Source organism: Epinephelus lanceolatus, chromosome 13 (genome assembly GCF_041903045.1).
Source record: "Epinephelus lanceolatus isolate andai-2023 chromosome 13, ASM4190304v1, whole genome shotgun sequence".
In the NCBI taxonomy this organism is placed as follows: Eukaryota; Metazoa; Chordata; class Actinopteri; order Perciformes; family Serranidae; genus Epinephelus; species Epinephelus lanceolatus.
In genome coordinates this window covers 37,698,331-37,718,101 of record NC_135746.1, presented here as the reverse complement: position 1 = coordinate 37,718,101, position 19,771 = coordinate 37,698,331, and the positions used below count along the sequence as shown (strand labels likewise).

At 40.2% G+C, this 19,771-nt stretch overlaps 1 protein-coding gene across 1 annotated transcript; it reads left to right on the top strand.

Moving 5' to 3' along the window:
* Positions 1 to 81: 81 nt before the first annotated feature.
* On the top strand, positions 82 to 19,743 carry casp8ap2 (caspase 8 associated protein 2). Its single transcript, XM_033648932.2, has 11 exons — positions 82 to 408; positions 2,544 to 2,627; positions 3,531 to 3,599; positions 3,702 to 3,776; positions 3,931 to 4,031; positions 5,276 to 5,350; positions 6,581 to 6,696; positions 6,935 to 9,324; positions 13,416 to 16,206; positions 18,396 to 18,495; positions 18,598 to 19,743. Exons 2-11 carry the CDS (start codon positions 2,597 to 2,599, stop codon positions 18,658 to 18,660), a joined length of 5,811 nt encoding a protein of 1,936 aa, XP_033504823.2. The 5' UTR covers positions 82 to 408; positions 2,544 to 2,596; the 3' UTR covers positions 18,661 to 19,743.
* Positions 19,744 to 19,771: the final 28 nt, after the last annotated feature.

Here is a 19,771-nt window from a genome sequence, read left to right as displayed (position 1 = left end):
CTGTCCACATGTGAGTGAAGCACAAATCCTTCCGGGTCAGAGTCCCGACTGCTTTGTCGTCGCGCGGTGATGACGCGCCGGACAGCGACGCGGTGTAACTCTCTCCGCCAGAGGAGCAACTTTTGCTCGAGCTAACAGCCATTTCTGCTGCTATTTGACGCTTTAATTTGTGTCAGTTGGCTCTGAGGGAGTGTGAACCCCTGGAGAAGACAGTGAGTCGCTGAACAGTTGGTCTCTTTTCGGGTTTCTATCGTGTTTTAAGAATATTTCTTGGAACCGAGGAGCAGCGAGAGCACACCTACGGCAGTGACAGACCGCGGGAAAATGTCGTTACTTCCTGTGCAATGAAGTCTTGGCGCGACATTACAGTTGTAAACAACAGGAGGACGCTCAACAATACGCAAACAAGTAGGTCAACCAATTCATAGTTAGCCTACTGTTATATACTTTTTATTAACGTCTGGCTGGTGTATAGGGTTCACACTAGCATCCCTAACTTACCCACTGAGCACTTTCTCCGCTTATCACGTTCAGTCTTAGATAATACATTGGAAGTAGTGAACTTGTACATGCAGCCTAGGGTGGTTTAGCTTCACTGACCCTTGTCGTTTGTTAATTAACAACTATCAAATACACAGCATTATATAAAGAATGTCCTTAATTTCGTCTTCTGTGTTTGCTGATTCAAGCGTAAGTTTCAGGAGAACTTACAGTCATGTGAGGTGTAACGTTAGTTAACGTTAAGCGTTAAGAACAGGGGGACAGTAGCCATAGTAATGTTAATGTTAGCTTCAGTCTGAGCTAAGAGTGTTACTTTTTACATTCAGACAAGGGGCAGAAAGTTGAAAATAAAGCAATATTCAGCCAGAACGGTTATTATTAACATGAAACACCACAGCATACCAACGTTATCTCTTATTTTCTTTCTTTCAGCCCAGCTCTTTTGTCGAAATACTTTGTTCTTTGCTGTCGTATCTGCACAGTAGTGAACAAAAGAGGTTTAGCTAGAGCACTCATGCTAGCACCACAGCGACTAGCCCCAATTAGTTCACTACAGCACCTAAAGTATGTTAATCTTAAACTTCAGCACAATGATAATTGTATATAATCTGTAGGGCTGGGAAATGTGGAGTAATGCTCTCCATAGTTGTAGTTGGATTATGAATATAAATTGGGACACAGTATATATGTCAGAAAATGTGAATAAATCAATTGAGACATTGTGACAGTATGAGAGTTTCACTGTATGATAACATCTCAGAAAATATAGCTGTTTCACGGTATTAGGGTATTATAGAATTAATTTCAGTCACAGTTTATGGTTGATCAAATGTTTTATAACTACAATTGAAACTTGAAACCATTTTAAAAAGTATGTGAGTATGTGTAACATAGTCTTCCTATTGGAAATTGCTAAAATAAATGTGAGATTCCCTGTCCAGTTGCGCTCTTTTTAGTACCTTAGATAAGTTAATGTACACAGTATAACCATCAATATTCATACCTTGGTATACCCTGGAAACATTATACCACTGCAACCGTACTAAGTGGTAGAACAGCCAAACAGAAATATCAATTTTTGACAAATCCAGCTAATTTAATACCAAATCAAGGTACTAATTGGTGTAAAATCCATATAGAAATCCAGAATCGCCTTAAAATAGTTCTGCTCATTGGTTTGCAGCACTGCCTACAATTACCAGAGACAATAAAGAGATAATAAAGAGATGGCTGCCAGGGTATAAACAGTATAGAAAAATCTCTGATGACTGACAAATTTCTGTCCCATTAATGTATATATTTTATCACAGATTGCAATACAAACACTCACAATGAGTTGATTGTGATGAATTTTCATTATCGGGGTAATTGTAAAAATTATGTACGGTGCACTTAGAAAGACTTCTGGGCAACCAACAACAAAAGAGATTCTGCAAAAACAGGCAGCAAACCCACCAACCTAAAAAAATGCTAAAGATCTTAATCATCATTGGCATATTTCTTATTCAAAGATATGAAAAATCCTGACTTTTTAGTTTGATTGGCGGATGTCCACCTAAAAAGTTGTGGCCAATCTGTAATGCAATAAAAACATTTGTTTCTCAAGAAAATGTAAAGCAAGTAACTTCAGCGTTTTAGTGTCATTTTAAGAGTTGAAAGCATATTTTAATGATTAGCAGGATAATATCCTATAGTATTATCTGTGATGTAGACTGCAGTAGGGAACTTTAACTGGTCTTAAAGATGTATTCCTGTGAATTCATATTGCATCTCCATTAGGCTGAGTGACACACAAGAGACATGTTCATAAAAGAAGTCAAAAAGAAGTCCTATCCTCACATTGCACAACCAGTGGGATATTTCTGTCTGGCTTGCTGACACCCTAAAATTTCACAACTCCAGTTAGTCAACCAAGCCTTCCTTTTGTTAGAAATGTATAATAGACTGTGTAGTACTGCCAGTACTAGTGCACTTACCTTTGTGACCTTAAGTGTGTTTTGTCTGGTATTTGTAGACTCTTAATTACTATTGATTTTCCATAGGCATTGTAATCAGAAACAGCTTTAGAAACTGAAACACAGAGATACCTGGAAGGATGGACAACATTGACACCAACGCTTCTGGTCGTAAGTGAAAACATTACATTTATACACCGTTACATTTAGATTTATTGAGTGGTATTTTTGTATTATTTGGGAATCTGGTTCGTGAGAAGGTTATTTTTAGCATATAGTATATGGCAGTGATATTCAGCTTATGCCCAATGGGCCAAAATCTGGCACACAATGCAGTGCTGAGTGCCAGGGGAGGATTCCCTTGACCTCTGACAGAGGTCTGGGCTAAACCTCAAATGTCCTCAGATCCTAAAAACGCTCCTATGTACACCTGACCTGACATATGTAGGCCTGTCATTTTGCAAAAGTGGCCCCTAAGCAAAGCAAGTTTGGTATCCCTGATATATAGTGTTGACATCTGTACCTGTGGCCCCAGAGGTGACTTCATTTCAAGTCTCAGGCAGTGAATGATTTCATACATGAAACTGAAATTCATCATAGAAATAAAACATTCAAATTGTTAAACAAGATGAAGATAGTCTCCCAAAATATACTTAAAGATCCAGTGTGTAGGATTTACTGGGATATAATGGCAGAAATAGAATGAATTAATAGTTTATATCCACATATGGAGCAGGTCCTCCTCCACAGAGTCTTCAGTGTTGTTTCTATAGTAGCCCAGAATGGACAAATCGAACTCTGGTTTATGTTTTTGCATCAGCCACCGTAGTTCTCCTATGCGCTTGACACATGGGAGAGGTTTCAGTGGTTGCAACATGCAACTTCACCATTACATGCTACTAAATCCTACATGCTGGATCTTTAAGTTGTTAGATTTTTAAATGTATGGAGTGGAGAATTTTTTTGCCAGTAAATATAGACACATTTAGGTCAATGCTTAAGGTAAAAGAGGGAGTGTTTATAGCTGTACATAACTAATGACATACTTTTATAATAAATCTATAATATCCACAGCTCCGGTACCTGAGGTTAGCGAAGATTCTGTGGATATCTATGATGGCCTGGAAGTCAGCAGCAATGCAGGTAAGAATCCTTATTGGAAATGTTTAAGACTTACATTTAAAAAAGGGGCTGATTAAGCTGTACACATCTGATGACATACATATATGTGTTTAATGTTCACAGCCTTGGTACCTGCTGTCAATGAAGATTCTGTGGATATCTATGAAGGCCTAGATATGAGTATTAGAAGCAATGCAGGTAAAAGTCCTTTCTGAAATAGTTCCACTTCAGTCTGTTGTGGCACAATATTATTACTACTAATATAACTGTTTTCTTGTGCAGGGAATATAGTCCAGCATTGAAACTTCAAAACTGCGATTTATCTTATTTGTTTTATTTTGATTCATTACAGAGAAGTCCTCTTCAGAGACCTCTGAGGTGAAAGAGTCAATGGATCTTTACGAAGAAATTGTCATGGAGGAACAGCAGACCAGAGAGGCGTCGTACACAGAGGTGAGCTGCCATGTGCTTCATACATCCTTTCTCTCTGTTAACCTGTTACAACAGGCCTTTCATACTGAAGGTGAGGCTCAAGATACAACAGTGTTTACTGTTGGTGTGCAGAGATCAACACACCTATTTTCGCTTGGCTCTGAAGCATGGATTCCAATGTGGATGTTTTTTGTGCAGGAATTAGCACCTCTGGTGTTTTCCATTAAAGTTAATGTTTTTTGTTTTTTATTATTAAATCATTTTAATCAGTCACATTTTAGGATGTTGGCTTTTATTTATTTTAGACAAGGTGGGCCATGAAACACTTTGGAAATTATTAATATTTAATGGTTTAAATTCAGATATTTTTTGGTCACAAATGTCCTTGAAAGGGGACATAGATTGCGTGTTGTTACATCATACCAAATAGCATTAACACAGGCTGAGCTTACTAGTTGTGCCTGAGCTCTCAACTGCATGTCAGGCTCTTCATCTTCAGATGGAGCTGGCTCAGATGTCTTCACTTAAATTAAGTTTCACAATTAGGTCACAGGTGGTCCTGTATGAGGGAGAAAGTATAACCCCTGGCCCTGTCTTAGTTGGCATTCACACAGGAAACAGCCTTATGTTCCAATGGAAGTAGCTGTGTTGGTGGGGGCGTGTTATTCTAAGTACCACTGAGGCTGTTAAATGAAATCCAGGATTTCCAGTTTGAGTAACAGATCCATACATTTAAGGCTTACTACTTTTCAAAAAGCTGCACAGTGGTTTATATTGTCAATCTTTTATTCCTTCAATGCGACAATTGTGTGGTAAACCAGAGAAATACAGTCCTCTACCAGTAATTGGCCAACACAGCACCTTACTGGATGGCATGGCATTGTGTTGGGGCAAACGTTGAGCCATGGTCAACTATTAGTTAGTTGAGCCCTCTGCATCATGACCCGTGCTGAGCCAGTGCATGAGGGGCTGCGTTTTTGCAGATGCAAACCTTGTGTTGCAGGGTCCAGCGGTGTTATTTGGTTTCAGTGATGACTCAGATCTGGAGTGAAAAGCAGCAACAATAGTTTCCCTCTGACCAGCTATCTGGTGTTAATTGTCAAGTACAGAGTTAACCTTTGTTCATTATTCGGTGTCACACACCACATTTGTGTGTTAAAGGAGTATAACAATTGCATAATGCTTTGATGGAGGTTTTGCAGAGATCACCATGCAGAGTGTTGCTGTCAGTTGGCCAACTATCTCACAGTCCTTTTCTTTTGCAGTTGAAATCCAGGTTCCAAGCAGCTCAAACCCTCATTAAAGAGTTGCACAGGAGATTGGAGCAGATGGAGATACAGGTTTGTTTGTTTTTTTTTCCTGATTCTCTATTTTAGTACTTGTTTACCAACTGTCAGAACATGTCTGCCCATTGTGAGTTTAAGGGGTTTTTTTGGGGGGTAGCGGGGTTTGTTTTGTTTAGTTTTTTAAATCCAAAGCAAGGGTTTGTATGTTGGGTGTCGTATGCTGTACATATTGTAAAGCCTCTTGAGGCCCATTTGTGATATTGGGCTGTATGAATAAAATTGACTTGACTTGATAGATTTCTCTATTACTTACTTTGATTTAACATTTGTAATATGCTCTGCCATTCACCTTAACACAGTGATACCTTCGCAAACACAGGACTTTGATTGATTCATTAACAGATTGTTGGAGCTTCACCGCTTCACTTATAAAGGGTTAATTCTTAGATGCATCACAATTTTCATTGTAAAAGACTAGCAGATATCTTGATGCAGAAAAGTCAACAGTTGGAAATTTAAAACCCAATTCTCTACACTATGATTGCTTGTAGCAATTTTGTAAGACCAAGCTGTACGTTCCTTATATCTGAACCATGGGGAAATGTAACAGACAAAACATGTGTGTCAGGTTTATGTTCTAAGCTGGGATACTTCTTGAGTTTTGGTGAGGATGGCTGAATGTGAGCAGCCTCAGATGGATGCAATCTGACCAGCACCCCCTGACGTACAAGCTAGTATATGTAAGCATTTTGGCTCCTATGAAATTGAAGGAATAACAGACCAAGAGCCACACTGTATGTAGGTAAATTAATTTGTTTATTTTAATTATTGTATTTCAACAACTGATCATTAAAAATACATTGTGTTTTAAAAGTATCAAGTCTTCACACAATGAGAAGAAAATAAATCATGTACAGAAATAAAAAATGTTGATACTGAATCACCACCCCCTTGGGGGATTAAGGTGCGTCTACCTCAAGTTCGGGTCCTCCAGAGGGCTCGGATTTTGAGGATTCTGCGTTACACATCCACTTGCAGTGTTGTGTTTTCTGGGAACTGAAAACATTGTCTTTGTGAACACGGAAGGCCACAACTGTAACAAAAGTTTTGTTGTGATATATATTTGAAATAATGATATGAGACACCTGCTTAAACTGATTGTGGAATAGGCTGATGAGGCGCCCCGGGCATTCCAGTAAAATGGTTGTCAAAACCAACCACTACAGATTCAACAGCACTAACATTGTTCTCTCTTTCTCTCCGTCTCTCTTTCTCTGAAAATAGAATACAGGGTTGAACACTGAGAATTGCCATCTCAAAAAGAACATCTCTGCACTTCTACAAACAGCGAGACAGGAGGTGACACGCAAAGATGCTGAGATCCAGAGGTTGAACCTACAGTAAGTGTTTTTTAAATGAACTAGTGACTGATCTGTTATCTGTTTACCAATAACCTAATGGGTTGTAGGTTAATGTAATGCATAAAGTACTCCATAATGAGATAATCTAACAATTCCAAGTAGGAGTTGCTTGTTATGTTCATGATTTCCTAACCACTGTGGTTTGTAGACAATAAATTACCTCTACGATTGGATTTATGTTAAATGATTAATCAGTTGTAAAATTTGTTTTCTCCAGGTCAGAAAGAGGTCGCCATCACCACCAATCTCACATTAGTAATTTGCGGGATCAAAATCCCTCCAGTCGGACCTCCATGAGTAGGCCACCCCCTCCGCCGCCTCCTCCACCTCCTCCACCATCCAGTCCTCCTCCCCTTCCTCCACCTCCACCGCCTTCACTTCCCAGGGATGATCACCCTTCAAGGGATATTCCTCAACCCTCAAGGAAAGAAAGCAGTAGTTCCACCTATCAGCCAAGTGGATCCAACAGGAAATCCAGCAGAAGTTTATCAACCCGACATAGTGAGTCTGACAAACGCAAGTCCAAGCACAGAGAGGAAAAATGTCAAAGTCAAAAACTATCTGAATCAACAGATAGGAGACATAGAAGTGGTTCAGACCCCAGCAAGGACTGTCACGCCCCTGAGAGGAACAGGTCTCACAAAGCAGACAAAGAGACAGGATGGAGATATGACTCCAGATCATGTAAAAGCAGGAACTACTTAAATGTTGAGGGGCACCACAGATCAGATGGAGCTAAAAGCCCTCCACCGGAGATTTCACATAGTGCAGTTTCCTCTGATGACAAGAAAGGGCGAAACCGTGACAGAAGACAAGATACAGTCAAAACGTCCACATCAGACTCTGAGCACAGTGCAGCTCACAGCTCTAAAGAGGGCTACAACCGAGATCATAGAAAAATTAAGACCAGTGACAGACATGCCAGAAATTCAGACCCCAGAGACCAGAAAAAGCCCTCTTCAAATCAACATGCTGAGCGCTGCAGGGAGCTCTCCAAAGAGAGGGGAGGGGATAGACTATCAAAGGATTATCAAAGGAAGGAGGAGAGACGACGTGAAGATGAAACCAGCAGAAAGCACAGGAGGAGTGCTCCGTCAGAGACGAGCAGAGAACGTGAGAAAGCAAGATCAAAAGAATCAGACCAAGGTAAAGATGTCAGCAGTAAGGAAAGACAAGAAAAGACACACAAGGACTTAAAAAGTTCATCCGAAGAACCACATATCAGTGAGAAAAAGTCTGTGGAGGAAAATAGTCCAAACAGGAAACTGTGTTTCATGGAAACATTGAATCTAACACTTTCACCTATAAAGAAGCCAGGGTTGCTCGTCAGTGCCAGCCAGGCAGATGTCACGCCAGTGGACAAGGTAGTTGAGAACGAACCAGATGATGACAGTTCACAGCTTAACGTTGAGGACTTTTGTGTAATTGATGAAGTAGACAGCAGTGAATTAGAAGCAGGGTTAAAAGAGCAATCTTTAGATATTCCCGAAACTCCAAGCTCTGAAAAGACACATGAGAGGTGTGATGATGCAATAGATGTCCAGGAAACAGACAAAAAGCAGAGTGAAACTCCTGCAACTGACATGCAACCTGAAGAAAATTCAGTCCAAACTACCTCATTGTATAGCCAACGCCCAGATACTGCAGAGACCCAGGTGGCTGAGCATCTCACATTAACATCACCAGACATGAGTTCTCCAAAAGCAACAGACAATTCTAGAAATCATGAGAACCAAACTACGTTGGCCTCAGACAGCCAGGTAGTTAATTGTGGACCTCTGGATGCTAGAGCTGGTGACAGTGACACGTCTGGAAACATTTCTGAGCAACATAAAGACAATACCTCACAAAAAGTAACTCCTGTAAAAAGGACTGATCAATCTGTTGCTGTTACAGACCCTGATGCGCTTGTTTCAAGCATAAAACCGAATTTAAGAAGTCCTAAAACTCCAGTACAGAAAAGCCACTCTGTGGATTCAGTCGATGAAGCTGCTTCAACCTCACAAGAAAATCCTGTAGCTGAAGATGTCCCTGACAAGGCCAACCAAGAAATACAGCAAATTTCTCCCACTGTTCTACCTCAGGACGGTCAGCAAGGTCTTGTTGCTTCTACTTCCATTCCCAAGAAAGATGATTGTCATATGCAGGGTGGTCCTAAAGATGCAGATGCTGTATCCAGTACAATAAGCCTAGAATCACTTCCACAAGAAGGGCTGAGTCTCTATGATGCTATTTGCATGTTGGCACAGACAAACGATGACACCATTGACAGCAGTAGCACCGCAGCCGAGCCAAGCTCTTCCACCGGCTGTATCGCTGTGTCCAAAGTCAGCAGTACGACAGAGGACACGGCACTGCCAGAGAAGTACAGTGACCTCATTCACACACCAAAGAAGAGCTTCAGTCCTGGGAAGAGTCATGGAAATAATGTTGAGCCTTCCAGTTCTGTGCCCTTACTCCATGATGAGGACTCCATGATGCACACACTGAACAACCTGAAGAGAATCCCTGATGCCATTAGCCCTCTGAGAAGCCCAATAAAGATAACCAAGAGAAGTCATCTCCATGTTCAAGGCAAGCCGGGTCATGTCAAGAGCCTTCAGAAAGGTAAGGTTGACCCGATAAAAGCAAGTAATGTCACATTAAATCTTACATACATCCAGAAAATTAGGATGGCTGTGGCAGACATTTTATCAGGTCTGTTACCTTGTGGTCACAACTTAACTGTCTGCACATCAACCATTTTTGCTACATGGATATTCATAGATGGCAGTAACATTACTGTGTCCCATCCAAAAATATGTGAACTTTTGATATAAAACAGTAGGGATGAGCAAGATACATGTATGAAATGCGTATCTGGTACGGATAATGTACTCTTAAAAAGCATGAGTATCACGTGTGTAAGAGGTGTCAATATCCATGCTCCTGATGAACCAAAACAAAACATCAAAATGCGTATTTCATATAGGCCAGGCAGTCAGCCACACACGCACACACACACACACACAATGGCTCCTGTTACACACATAACTGCTGCAGGTCTGCTGTCACCTGGCTGTCATACACACACAGTCTTGCCATCATCACAGGCAGCCATTGGGTAACAGTGCAACTCTTACTGCTTTTATCTACACCGATTATGGTTATGTTTTCCTCTATTGGCTCACTCCTACCTCTGTTTGTAGAAAATATCCAAAGCCAGCTGAGTTAGTTGGAGAACTTTGCTTGTACAAAATTTGAGGCCGCTACCTCAGTTTAAAAGCCAGCAGTGTGCTTTTGAGATGAGTATAGTCACAAGGCTGAATGCATATTCATGTTGGATCACCCACACAGGCTATGTCTGCATAATCACCCAGCTTCACACCATCTGTTAATTTAAAGAATAAAAGTAAAGCTGGAATAACGATATAACCAACACACACATATTTGCTTAATATACAACATTGGGCCTTTGTTTTTTTATATGACTAGCCTGGCGCTTTTTTCTTTAGCTCATAAAAATAAAAAGATAAAATAATGATTAATAATATTGTAATGAATATTACAAATTTGGGCATTATTTTATGTAGCCTTTTATATATAGCTGTTACATAGACACAGAGAGAGAGGGAAGGAGTACAGACAAACACGTGGGCTGTCTGTCTCTCTCACACAGACACACACACAAACACACACACACACAGACACACACATACACCTAATAATTATTAAACATTGTTTTTTATAGTGTATAAAAACATACAAGCAAAAATAAGTTATCTGAGAACTCTTGTTGGTACTTTTACTTAGTAGTTACTGCATGCCCGTGTCGAAGCTTATTCATCAAGTTTATTTTCATGTTTTGTTCATTAAATAGGTATCTTACTCAAATACATAAATGGGAAGCTATTAAACAATAGAAAGTTTAATTAAAAACACCTGTTAACAAAGGTCCTGTATTCTTGTCATTAAAAATGTTCTGAAGCTGAACTCTGAGGCTGATCTGTTAATAGCTTTCCAATGAATAATAAAGAAAGCAACTTTTCATCAACCCATATCCATTTCAGGCTTAAAACACAAACTTCCAGTTCAAACTACACTCATGCCAGAGTACGGATATGGATACAGATAATTCAGTTGGTTGAACAGATACAGATAATGGTGTACTCACTCATCCCTATTGAACAGGGTTGATTCACATTCGTATATTTATATATGTTGTCTTTTACAAAGAAACATAAAAAAAAAATCTGATTATTCTGTGGAATGCATACTGACGTCCAAATTGAGTACTCAAGTACTCATGCACATCCCTAGTTTTCATGGAATACTCCTTTCTTTAAAGGCTGAGACAAAATTATGTCTGATGAAACCGACTTGGATAGATCAGGCAGTACTGGAGCTTGTTGCCCCAAGATAATGACACATTTAAGTTGTGATCACATAAAAACAATATAGCCTAAACGTAGGCTATAACCTAAACTAATACGCTGTAGAAGAGATGTGGCAGACTTGAAATTTTCTTGTCACGGTAAGGTTACTATAGGGAATTTTTAAAAGACGGCAAACCATCTTACCAGACTCTTATCTGTGATTTCTATCCATATTGTCACATCCAAAATCTTTCCACACATTGCTTCTTAGAAGATTGGGTGTCAAGATTATTTATTAATTGTACCTTGTGCCTGTTGCACAGCCTGTTGCACTTTGACACTATGGTAGTTTGAATTTTTTAACAAAAAGTCACAGTCTTAATTTGGATTATTGTAGCAGCAGGGAGCAAGATTAGTTTTGGGATATTGGCTCAGCCATGACAGGGCACCTTTTTCAGGTTCAGGACAGGGATATGGTTCAGTGTTTAATGGAATGCTATGGGTAGTTCCAAACACACATATCTCTCCTGAGGTGACCCACACACAACAGCCAAACTAGATTTGCTGAATCTGCTGATGCAGGGTCCGACATTAACTGTTGCCCGAATGCCCGGGGCAAGTAAAAATAGCCAGCGGGTCAGCAGACCCTGCGCAGACATGCCCGATCGGGCAAGCAGCACCGACTCGGACACACACATACTGGACAGCCTCTCAGTCCTTAGCCGCTAACGTTAGCTCATGTACAACACAGGTACCACACAGAAACTTTTACAAAGGGTCATAATGTGCTTCTAGTGACTCTCAAATTGCCAGCGAAAGATGTTTTAAATGCGGACACGGATAGCACGCTGCCTGCTCTCATGGGACAAAGATCCTCTGAGAAGAAAGACGGTTCACTCTGCTCTGCCGCCAGGAACAACCTGGGAGGCAAAGATCCTCTCTGAAGAAGAGGGTTCACTTTGCCGCAGGGTTCACCAAAACATTTTTTTGTTTTTTCTTTTAATAAATTGAACACACATTAAAGAACATACAAGATCCTGTAGAGAATTGATACATATAATACAATACAATACAATACAATAAACATTGTCAAATTAAATGAAGAGGATTTTTTTAAAGGCAAATTAAATATTGGGGATTTATGTAAAAATATACAGAGACATATAAATAATTATATAATTAAAGATATGTAGGCTATGTTAGGTGAATACTCCTGTCAGTGACCCTGACCACTGGCACTGGCAAAAGAACTGGAGTTGGTCCCCTGACGCTGCACTGTGGCTGCCCACTGCTCCCAGTGTATACAGTAGGATAGGTCAAATGCAGAGGTCAAATTTTGTTTCAATGTATGTAATGTGCTGAGAAAGGACAATAAAGAATCTTCTTCTAATAATAATTTCTTAATAACTAGGAGATAACAAAAGAATAAAGAGATTTCAAAGACTTAAAAAATAAGGGACATGAATCAAAACAAGAAACGAGATATATCCCCAGTCATGCACACCCAGTTTTAATAAACTCAGTACTGTTTTTCAACACATATATTGTTTTGTCTTCATTCAGTGTAGTTAGCACATATTGTTATTGCGCCATTGGTTTTGGCCTTGGTGCCCCACATTTTGGCCGCGATGCCCCAATAAATTTGTATTTATCAAAGGCCAAAGTGGCCTTGCCCTAAAATGACTTAACTCCAGGCCTGTAATCGTGTATTTCCTCTCCTGTTTCTGTCCTCGGAGGGGCCAGTTGCAGTGTGCTGCTTTTTTATGTGCTGCTGTCTCCATTGGCTGAGCGTCTCTGCTGACGTAAGATATCATAAGTCATGAGCGAAAATATGCACCACACAGCCAGAAAAATAACCTCTTAGGCAGGGCAAGTAAGAATTTAGATGGGGCGAGTAGATTTGAGAAGTACTTGTCCAGCAGGGCAAGTAGGAAAAAACCTTAACGTCGGACCCTGTGATGTATGTGAAGTCAACAAAGTTTTATTGATTTTCTATGGAGAACAGGAGATCCAGCCACAGGATGAACATCAATATGGCAAGGCAGGTTGACTGACCATTCGCAGTATTTGAATTTGCATAATCATTACTTTACCTTTATGTTAATGTGGTCTGTCCATTGCAACATGAAATTTGGATTAAACTGTTAAACTAGGCAGCACAAACTATTGGCTTCTTAGATGGCAGTAATGGTTAATCATGTTACATTAAGAGTATCACATCTCATGACTAGAAGACACGGATCTTTCACAAGATAGGGACCTTGTAATCATGAGATATTTGAAGTGTAATTATGAGGTGCTAAATGTCTATATAAATATCTTTGCTTTCTCTCTCCTTAACAGATTTCTCCAGCACAGCTGTTGATGCCAACTCAAAGAAGTTGGATATAAACAAAGAAAACAAATATCCGGGTTCTCCTGCAAACCATGACACACAGAACTTGGTGGACAAGGTATCTGACCTGCCTTCAAGTGACACTGATCTGGAGGAAGGGGAAATTTTAAGTGAAAGTGATGAGGCGGCTACAGGTTCATCTCTTCCTGCCAACAAGAAGGCGAAGTTAGCACGACCAGTCAGAAATAAACAGAGTCCTAAGTCTGTGTTAAAGAGGAAATCTGAAGAAAGGTCCATTGCATCAAAAGAAACTATTAAAACAGCAGGTGTATCAACACGAAGCCCAAAAAGTCGTTTCAAAACAGTCTGTCCCGCGGCAACCAAAGCTTCTTTTTCCACCATAGAGGAAGTAATGGAGACATTCAAGGTGGTTCGTACTGAGATCCGAAGAAAGTACATGAAGCTCCATAAAACGTTTCCTAAGAAGAGCTTCCATGGTATGATGGACAATTTCCAGGAGTCTTTTTTAGAATTCGTGGATGGTGCTCATTTTGGTCAAATATGCAGTCAGGCAGGGGAGCTGAAATCCAAGCTGAAAAAAATGATTGCATCTGTGTTTAGTAAAGTAACAAATAATGGTATTGTGAAGCGCATCTTTGAACAGCAAGCAGTCGATCTGAAGCAAAGGTTGTGGGATTTTGTAGATGTCCAAGTTAACTACTTGTTCAAGGACATTTACATGACGCTTAAGAGCCTTTGCAAACCAGCAAGAACTCAGGCTGAGGACAGTAGGCCCAAGGAAAATGAGAAAGTATCTAGACAGTCTCCTGTAAAGAAGCCACAGTGTCAACAAAAGAAAGCACAATCGTCTCAGACGAGCTTGAATCAGAACAAGCCATGCGCTGTGGTGCCTTACAAAACAGGCCTTGGAAGCAGAGGAAAAGATATCAGAATCACACATGTGGAAAAAGACAGTAATGTTGACCCGCATCCAACGAATGGCCCAAATACCAAAACTGTGGCCAACTTCCTTCCTCCAAAAAATGTTCCTTCAACTCCAGAGAAGAGTAACGTTTCTTCTTTGGTTATCTCACAAAATGGCTCTTTGCTTGACAGAACGGACTTTGAGCTTCTTACAGAACAGCAAGCCTCCAGTTTAACATTCAACCTGGTAAGAGACACTCAAATGGGAGAAATCTTCAAGTGTCTCCTGCAAGGATCTGACTTACTAGAAACCAGCGGCGTCACTGGAGACAACACACCCTGGCCCCTTGGTACGCCAAGGAAGGATGGAGAGAGACTCATCAGCATCACCACTCCAATTAAATTTGACTCTCCATCTAAACTGCTCTCCCCGACGAAATTTGATAGTCCCTCAAAACTAATAGCAACATGGTCTAGCATTTCACCTCGCAAGATGTCGTCTCCACGACCCAAAGCTCAGATCCAGCTGAATCCAGCTTTGTTTGATGAAAGTTGCCTGTTAGAAGTGCCGTCAGAGAATAGGTCACAGAGGTCATATTCTATTTTAGCCGAAGATCTGGCAGTCTCCCTCACCATTCCATCACCTCTTAAGTCCGACAGCCACCTCAGCTTCCTGCAGCCGCCGAGCATGCACCTCGTATCCACTCCAGACAGCGTCATCAGTGCTCACATAAGTGAGGACGCGCTACTGGATGGGGAAGACGCTTCAGAGCAGGACATCCACCTGGCCCTCGACACCGACAACTCCAGCTGCGGCTCCAGCACCAGCAGTGAAGTACTTGCCACACCTTTCGTGTTCAAGCCCAACCTGCCCATGCAGGCACTAGTGATGGAGAGGTCAAATGATCACTTCATTGTAAAGATTCGTCAGGCAGCCACAGGCGCAGATACCACGCTCACTGCTGATGATAGCTTAAGTCAGACGCTAACAGAAGAAGATCAGCAACGTGTAGAAGATGGTGTGGAAACTAAAGATGGTCAAGGAAAAGCTGTTTTGTCGGACAAGTCACCGAACAGTACACCTTCCAATGCTGTACCCTCAAATGCAGTACCATTAGAGAACAGTCTGTCTGGGATCTGTAATTCTGCAGATGTCCATCTCACTCAAGATGAGAGCTTAACATCTCACGAAAAACAAGATTTGTCAACTCAGCAAAATACCTCAAAAGTTAGTTTTTCTGAGAATTCACAGAAACTGTCAGAGTCTCTGAAAAGGCATCCTAAAACTATCCCTTCGGACAACAATCTGCACAATAATGCTCAAAGTTCTGATCATGCCTTTGGAAAGATCAGTCAGCCAACCAGCAGAGAAGATATCACAGTCACTGCTGTTGAGCATGTAAGTCAAACATACCACAGAAAAGAGGACATGACAAGTCAAAGTCCCTCAAAATCTCAGAAGAGGATCGGTTGCTCTGAAACTGTACTGTCAGATATTAGTCCACATCACCCTGCTAAAGGCTCAGAAACTGATCAAACTAGCAAAGTGTTGACATCACATGTTTCAGACGGCAGGAGAGATGAAATGGAGGCATCGGAGTCAGAGAGAAGTCTCGTCATTGCAGAGGACATAAGCAGCACACCAGAGAGAGACCAAAGGGATTGTGAGAAAGGTGGAAAACGGAAGAAGAAGAAGAAGCACCACCATGAGAAATCAAAAGCCAAGCGGTTCAGAAAGGAGGAAGAGGAGAGGACAGAAAAGATAATATCCAGCTGCAAGGCAGACGACGATGAATCCAAATCTCTGTCCCCCACCAATCTCTATGCCAAGAATGTCATCAGGAAGAAGGGTGAGGTGGTGATAGCCTGGACCAGGTCAGTAGTTTGTTTGCTTTGTCTAATCTCACAATATTTCAGTGTGTTTGGAAATGATACTAATCATAAGCCTTTTCTGCTCAAAAAATTAATACAGAATCACTGGTATATAGTGATGTACGAAAGTACATTTATTAAAGTACTTTATACTTTCAGATGGAAGTATTGTACTACATTTATGTAAGTGTTACAGACTAAAAACTAAGATGGAAATTTTAAACATTCTGCATAACAGTTAAATTTACTTTTAATTATATTTTGCTGATAGTACTCATGTATGCCTTAGTACAATTGTACTCATATTTGAATATTTTTATTTGAGGTGTTGTCTCTTCAATATACCAAAAATCTGAAAACTTCCCCTATTGCCATTACAAGCTAAGGCTAAATTGAAGGAGACAGTGGCCTCTTTTCTGTCTCCTGTTCCTTCTTGTAAAAATTGTATGTTTACATACAATGTTTCTTGTAAACATACAATGTTAACATGAAGGACTGAAGGACTTTTTTGTCCAAGTTGCTTAACTTTGGTTCCCAAGTCATGAACAGGTTCATATGCTTTGACCAAAATGTTGGGAACTTTTTCAGAAATGCTTTTTTTTTTATTTTTATTTTTTATCTTTTCTCTCAAAGGTTGACATGGGAACGTGGATATCAATCTAATGTCTTTGTGTTAAGCACAGAGCTTGAGTCAGGATATTGTTAGCCTAGCTTAGCATAAACTAAGGGGAAATGGTTTGCCTGACTCTGTCAAAAGCTGGAAAAAAATGTAGCTACCAACTCCTATGAAGCACGCTAACATGTTGTATCTTATTGGTTTAATCTGTACACAAGTAATATGTAAACAACAATTTGTAGCACAGTCGCAATGGTACCAAACCTGGCAATCTTTCTGTGACAAGACTTTAGGAAGCTGCACACAGTCAATGCACCCAAATTGAACACCAAACACCTACTTAAACTTTAGAAAGAAGCTAGGTTAGGTGTTCCCCTGCTTCCAGTGTTTTTGCTAAACTAGGTAAATGCCCTCTTGGTTTCCAACCTCGCAGCTACCCATAACTCAAACTACACAATTTATAACTTTGGTATTGGACCCTATTGTTTTTGTTCTAAGTGATAAATGGAGACAAGCATTTTTTAAAGTGGTACAGTACAAAGCGAGAGGGCTGCAGCCAACAGCAGTGAAACAGACTGCAATGTAATGTTAATGGGCAAGTGTGCATCATCAGTTTACATCCACTAAAGTGCTTGGTTTTGCCACTGATAGGCTCAGATTCGATTCCCTACAGAGAAGGACATTTTTGTTAAAGAATAAAAATAAAATAAAATCATTTTTGTTTAACTAGAAACAGCCTTGAAATCACTATCGTCAAACCCACCAGACCTCATTTAAATAAACATTAATTTTGTCATCATAAAATACACTTCATTCAAAGTTATCAGAAGTAAAATAAAACTCATAAAACCTGTCTTTGTTCTCTTTCAAGGATCACCAACTCTGGTTTGGTTGAAAATAAACTGTTAATTCACTTAGTAACATGAAAATATGCTGGCTCTAAACACCTAAATTTGTTGTTAATTTAAATGGAGCCTGGTGGGTTTGGTGATGGTGATTTTGGGGCTGTTTCTAGTTCAATAAAAAGGATCTTGTTCTTAAACAAAACGTCTATATCTGTAGGGATCATTTCCATAAATTGTCAGACACTTACAAATCTGAGCCTGTCAGTGGTAAAAACAAACACTTAAAGTGAACGAACTTTGACTGTGCAAACGTGCCTGTTTTACTGTTGCTGGCTGCAGTGCTCACTCAATACTGGACCAGTTTCAAAAATTGCTGTCTCAATAAGTCACTTACACACAAAAACATTTGAAAATGGGGTCCAGGTTGATATTAAAGTTAACCTTTAATGAAGGAAGTTTTTATTTTTTCTTAGTAAGTCTCACTCTGACCTCCTATAGTTTATCCAAAATAACACGGTTGCACATGGTTGCATGTGAGAAGTTATTAGTAACTGTCACTGAAATGAAACCTCTATTGGCAATCTTTGGTTTTCTTTCACATTTGTGTAGGGGGCAGTGTAAAAACAGTTAAGTGGTGATGGTAGTAGCAGAAACACGATTGATTGATTGTCATGAAAAACAGTGTCCTTGAAAATCACTCCAGCTCATTTCCTGCATTCTGCTTCTTTTAGAGATGAAGATCGAGCTATTCTGATTGAACTAAAGACGAAAGGTGCCTCACGTGAGACTTTCTCTTCCTTGGCAGAGAAACTTAATAAGCCATCAGGACAGGTAAGATCATCTCTTTTCTTTTATGTTACAGTAATGTGGTATGACTGATACAGGCTGTGATGAAGGAGCATACAGTAGCTGATAACTCTTTTCTTTTTACAGATTGCTCAGAGATTTCATCAGCTCATGAAGCTTTTTAAGAAGCAGGAGAAGATGGACACTTGATCCCCCTGATGGTGTTATTTCTAGTCATTTCTATTCCCATACTGTGCCAGCAACACAGGTATGAAGGCCATGTCCATGCAACATGGTGCTGGAACACGTGAAAAGGGGGCAGCATAACAAGTCCTCTCGGGTCACAGGATTGATCCCCACATAGGCTACTCTGTCTAGCCTGCATACTCCCACTGTCAACTGAGTACAGACATGAGCATCAGTTCCAGCCAAGCTTTGATTTTCAGAGGCAGGCTGTAAATCCAGTCTCTGTCCATGAATGTGTTTTATTCTGGGTACTGAACCGAACCTGTTCATGGTGTTGGAAAAGAATTAGAAATGTGAAAAATAATGATTTAATAATGACTCCTCCTCAGCACATCTGACGAGACAAATCGATGTGAACGGTTGGTAAAAATACAGTTAACATCAGTGTTTTTGTTTTTCATGCACTTTTTGGTTTTTAAGAATCCTCACTGCAGTCACTACTTGAGTATCTGTTTTGGATAGGGTGGGTGGTCCCGTCAGAGCATAGAACAGTCCTCAGTGCACCATCTTTACACGCTGTCCTCCTCTGCCTTTGCAGGGATAGCAGACATGATATATTGCAAAGATAGTGGTCTCAACATGTCCCCAAGTTCATTTTATGTCTAGTCCTGGGTTTGTTTTTCTCAAGACATTTGAGAAGAACTGCCTTTAGACTAAGATAGTTCCATTGCAAGCAGACTCAAATGTTTCTCAATCAAGTGACATTCTTAGCTCCTACAACTTGAAGCATCACCCATCAGTAGGCCTGGAGCTATGGGACTGATAGGTTGGGCCTTTTTAGCATAACTCTGACATTTTGGATCTTATTTTAATGGTTGTATTTTGGGGGGAGGAGTGCTTGAAGTGTTTGAAGGTTTTTGAAATGTTTACATGTCCAATTCATGTACAGGACGGTACATTTATCTCTGTTAATACAAACAAAACCTTTTATCTATAGGCCTAAATGACTTTTTGTTTGATTCATTCTATCGCTTGTTAACAGAATGGAATGCAATATTGTGAATATTGTGTGTAGTTCTTTACTGTAAATAAAGTTTTATTTATTTAGGCTGGTGTCTGTTTGGAATTTGTGTAA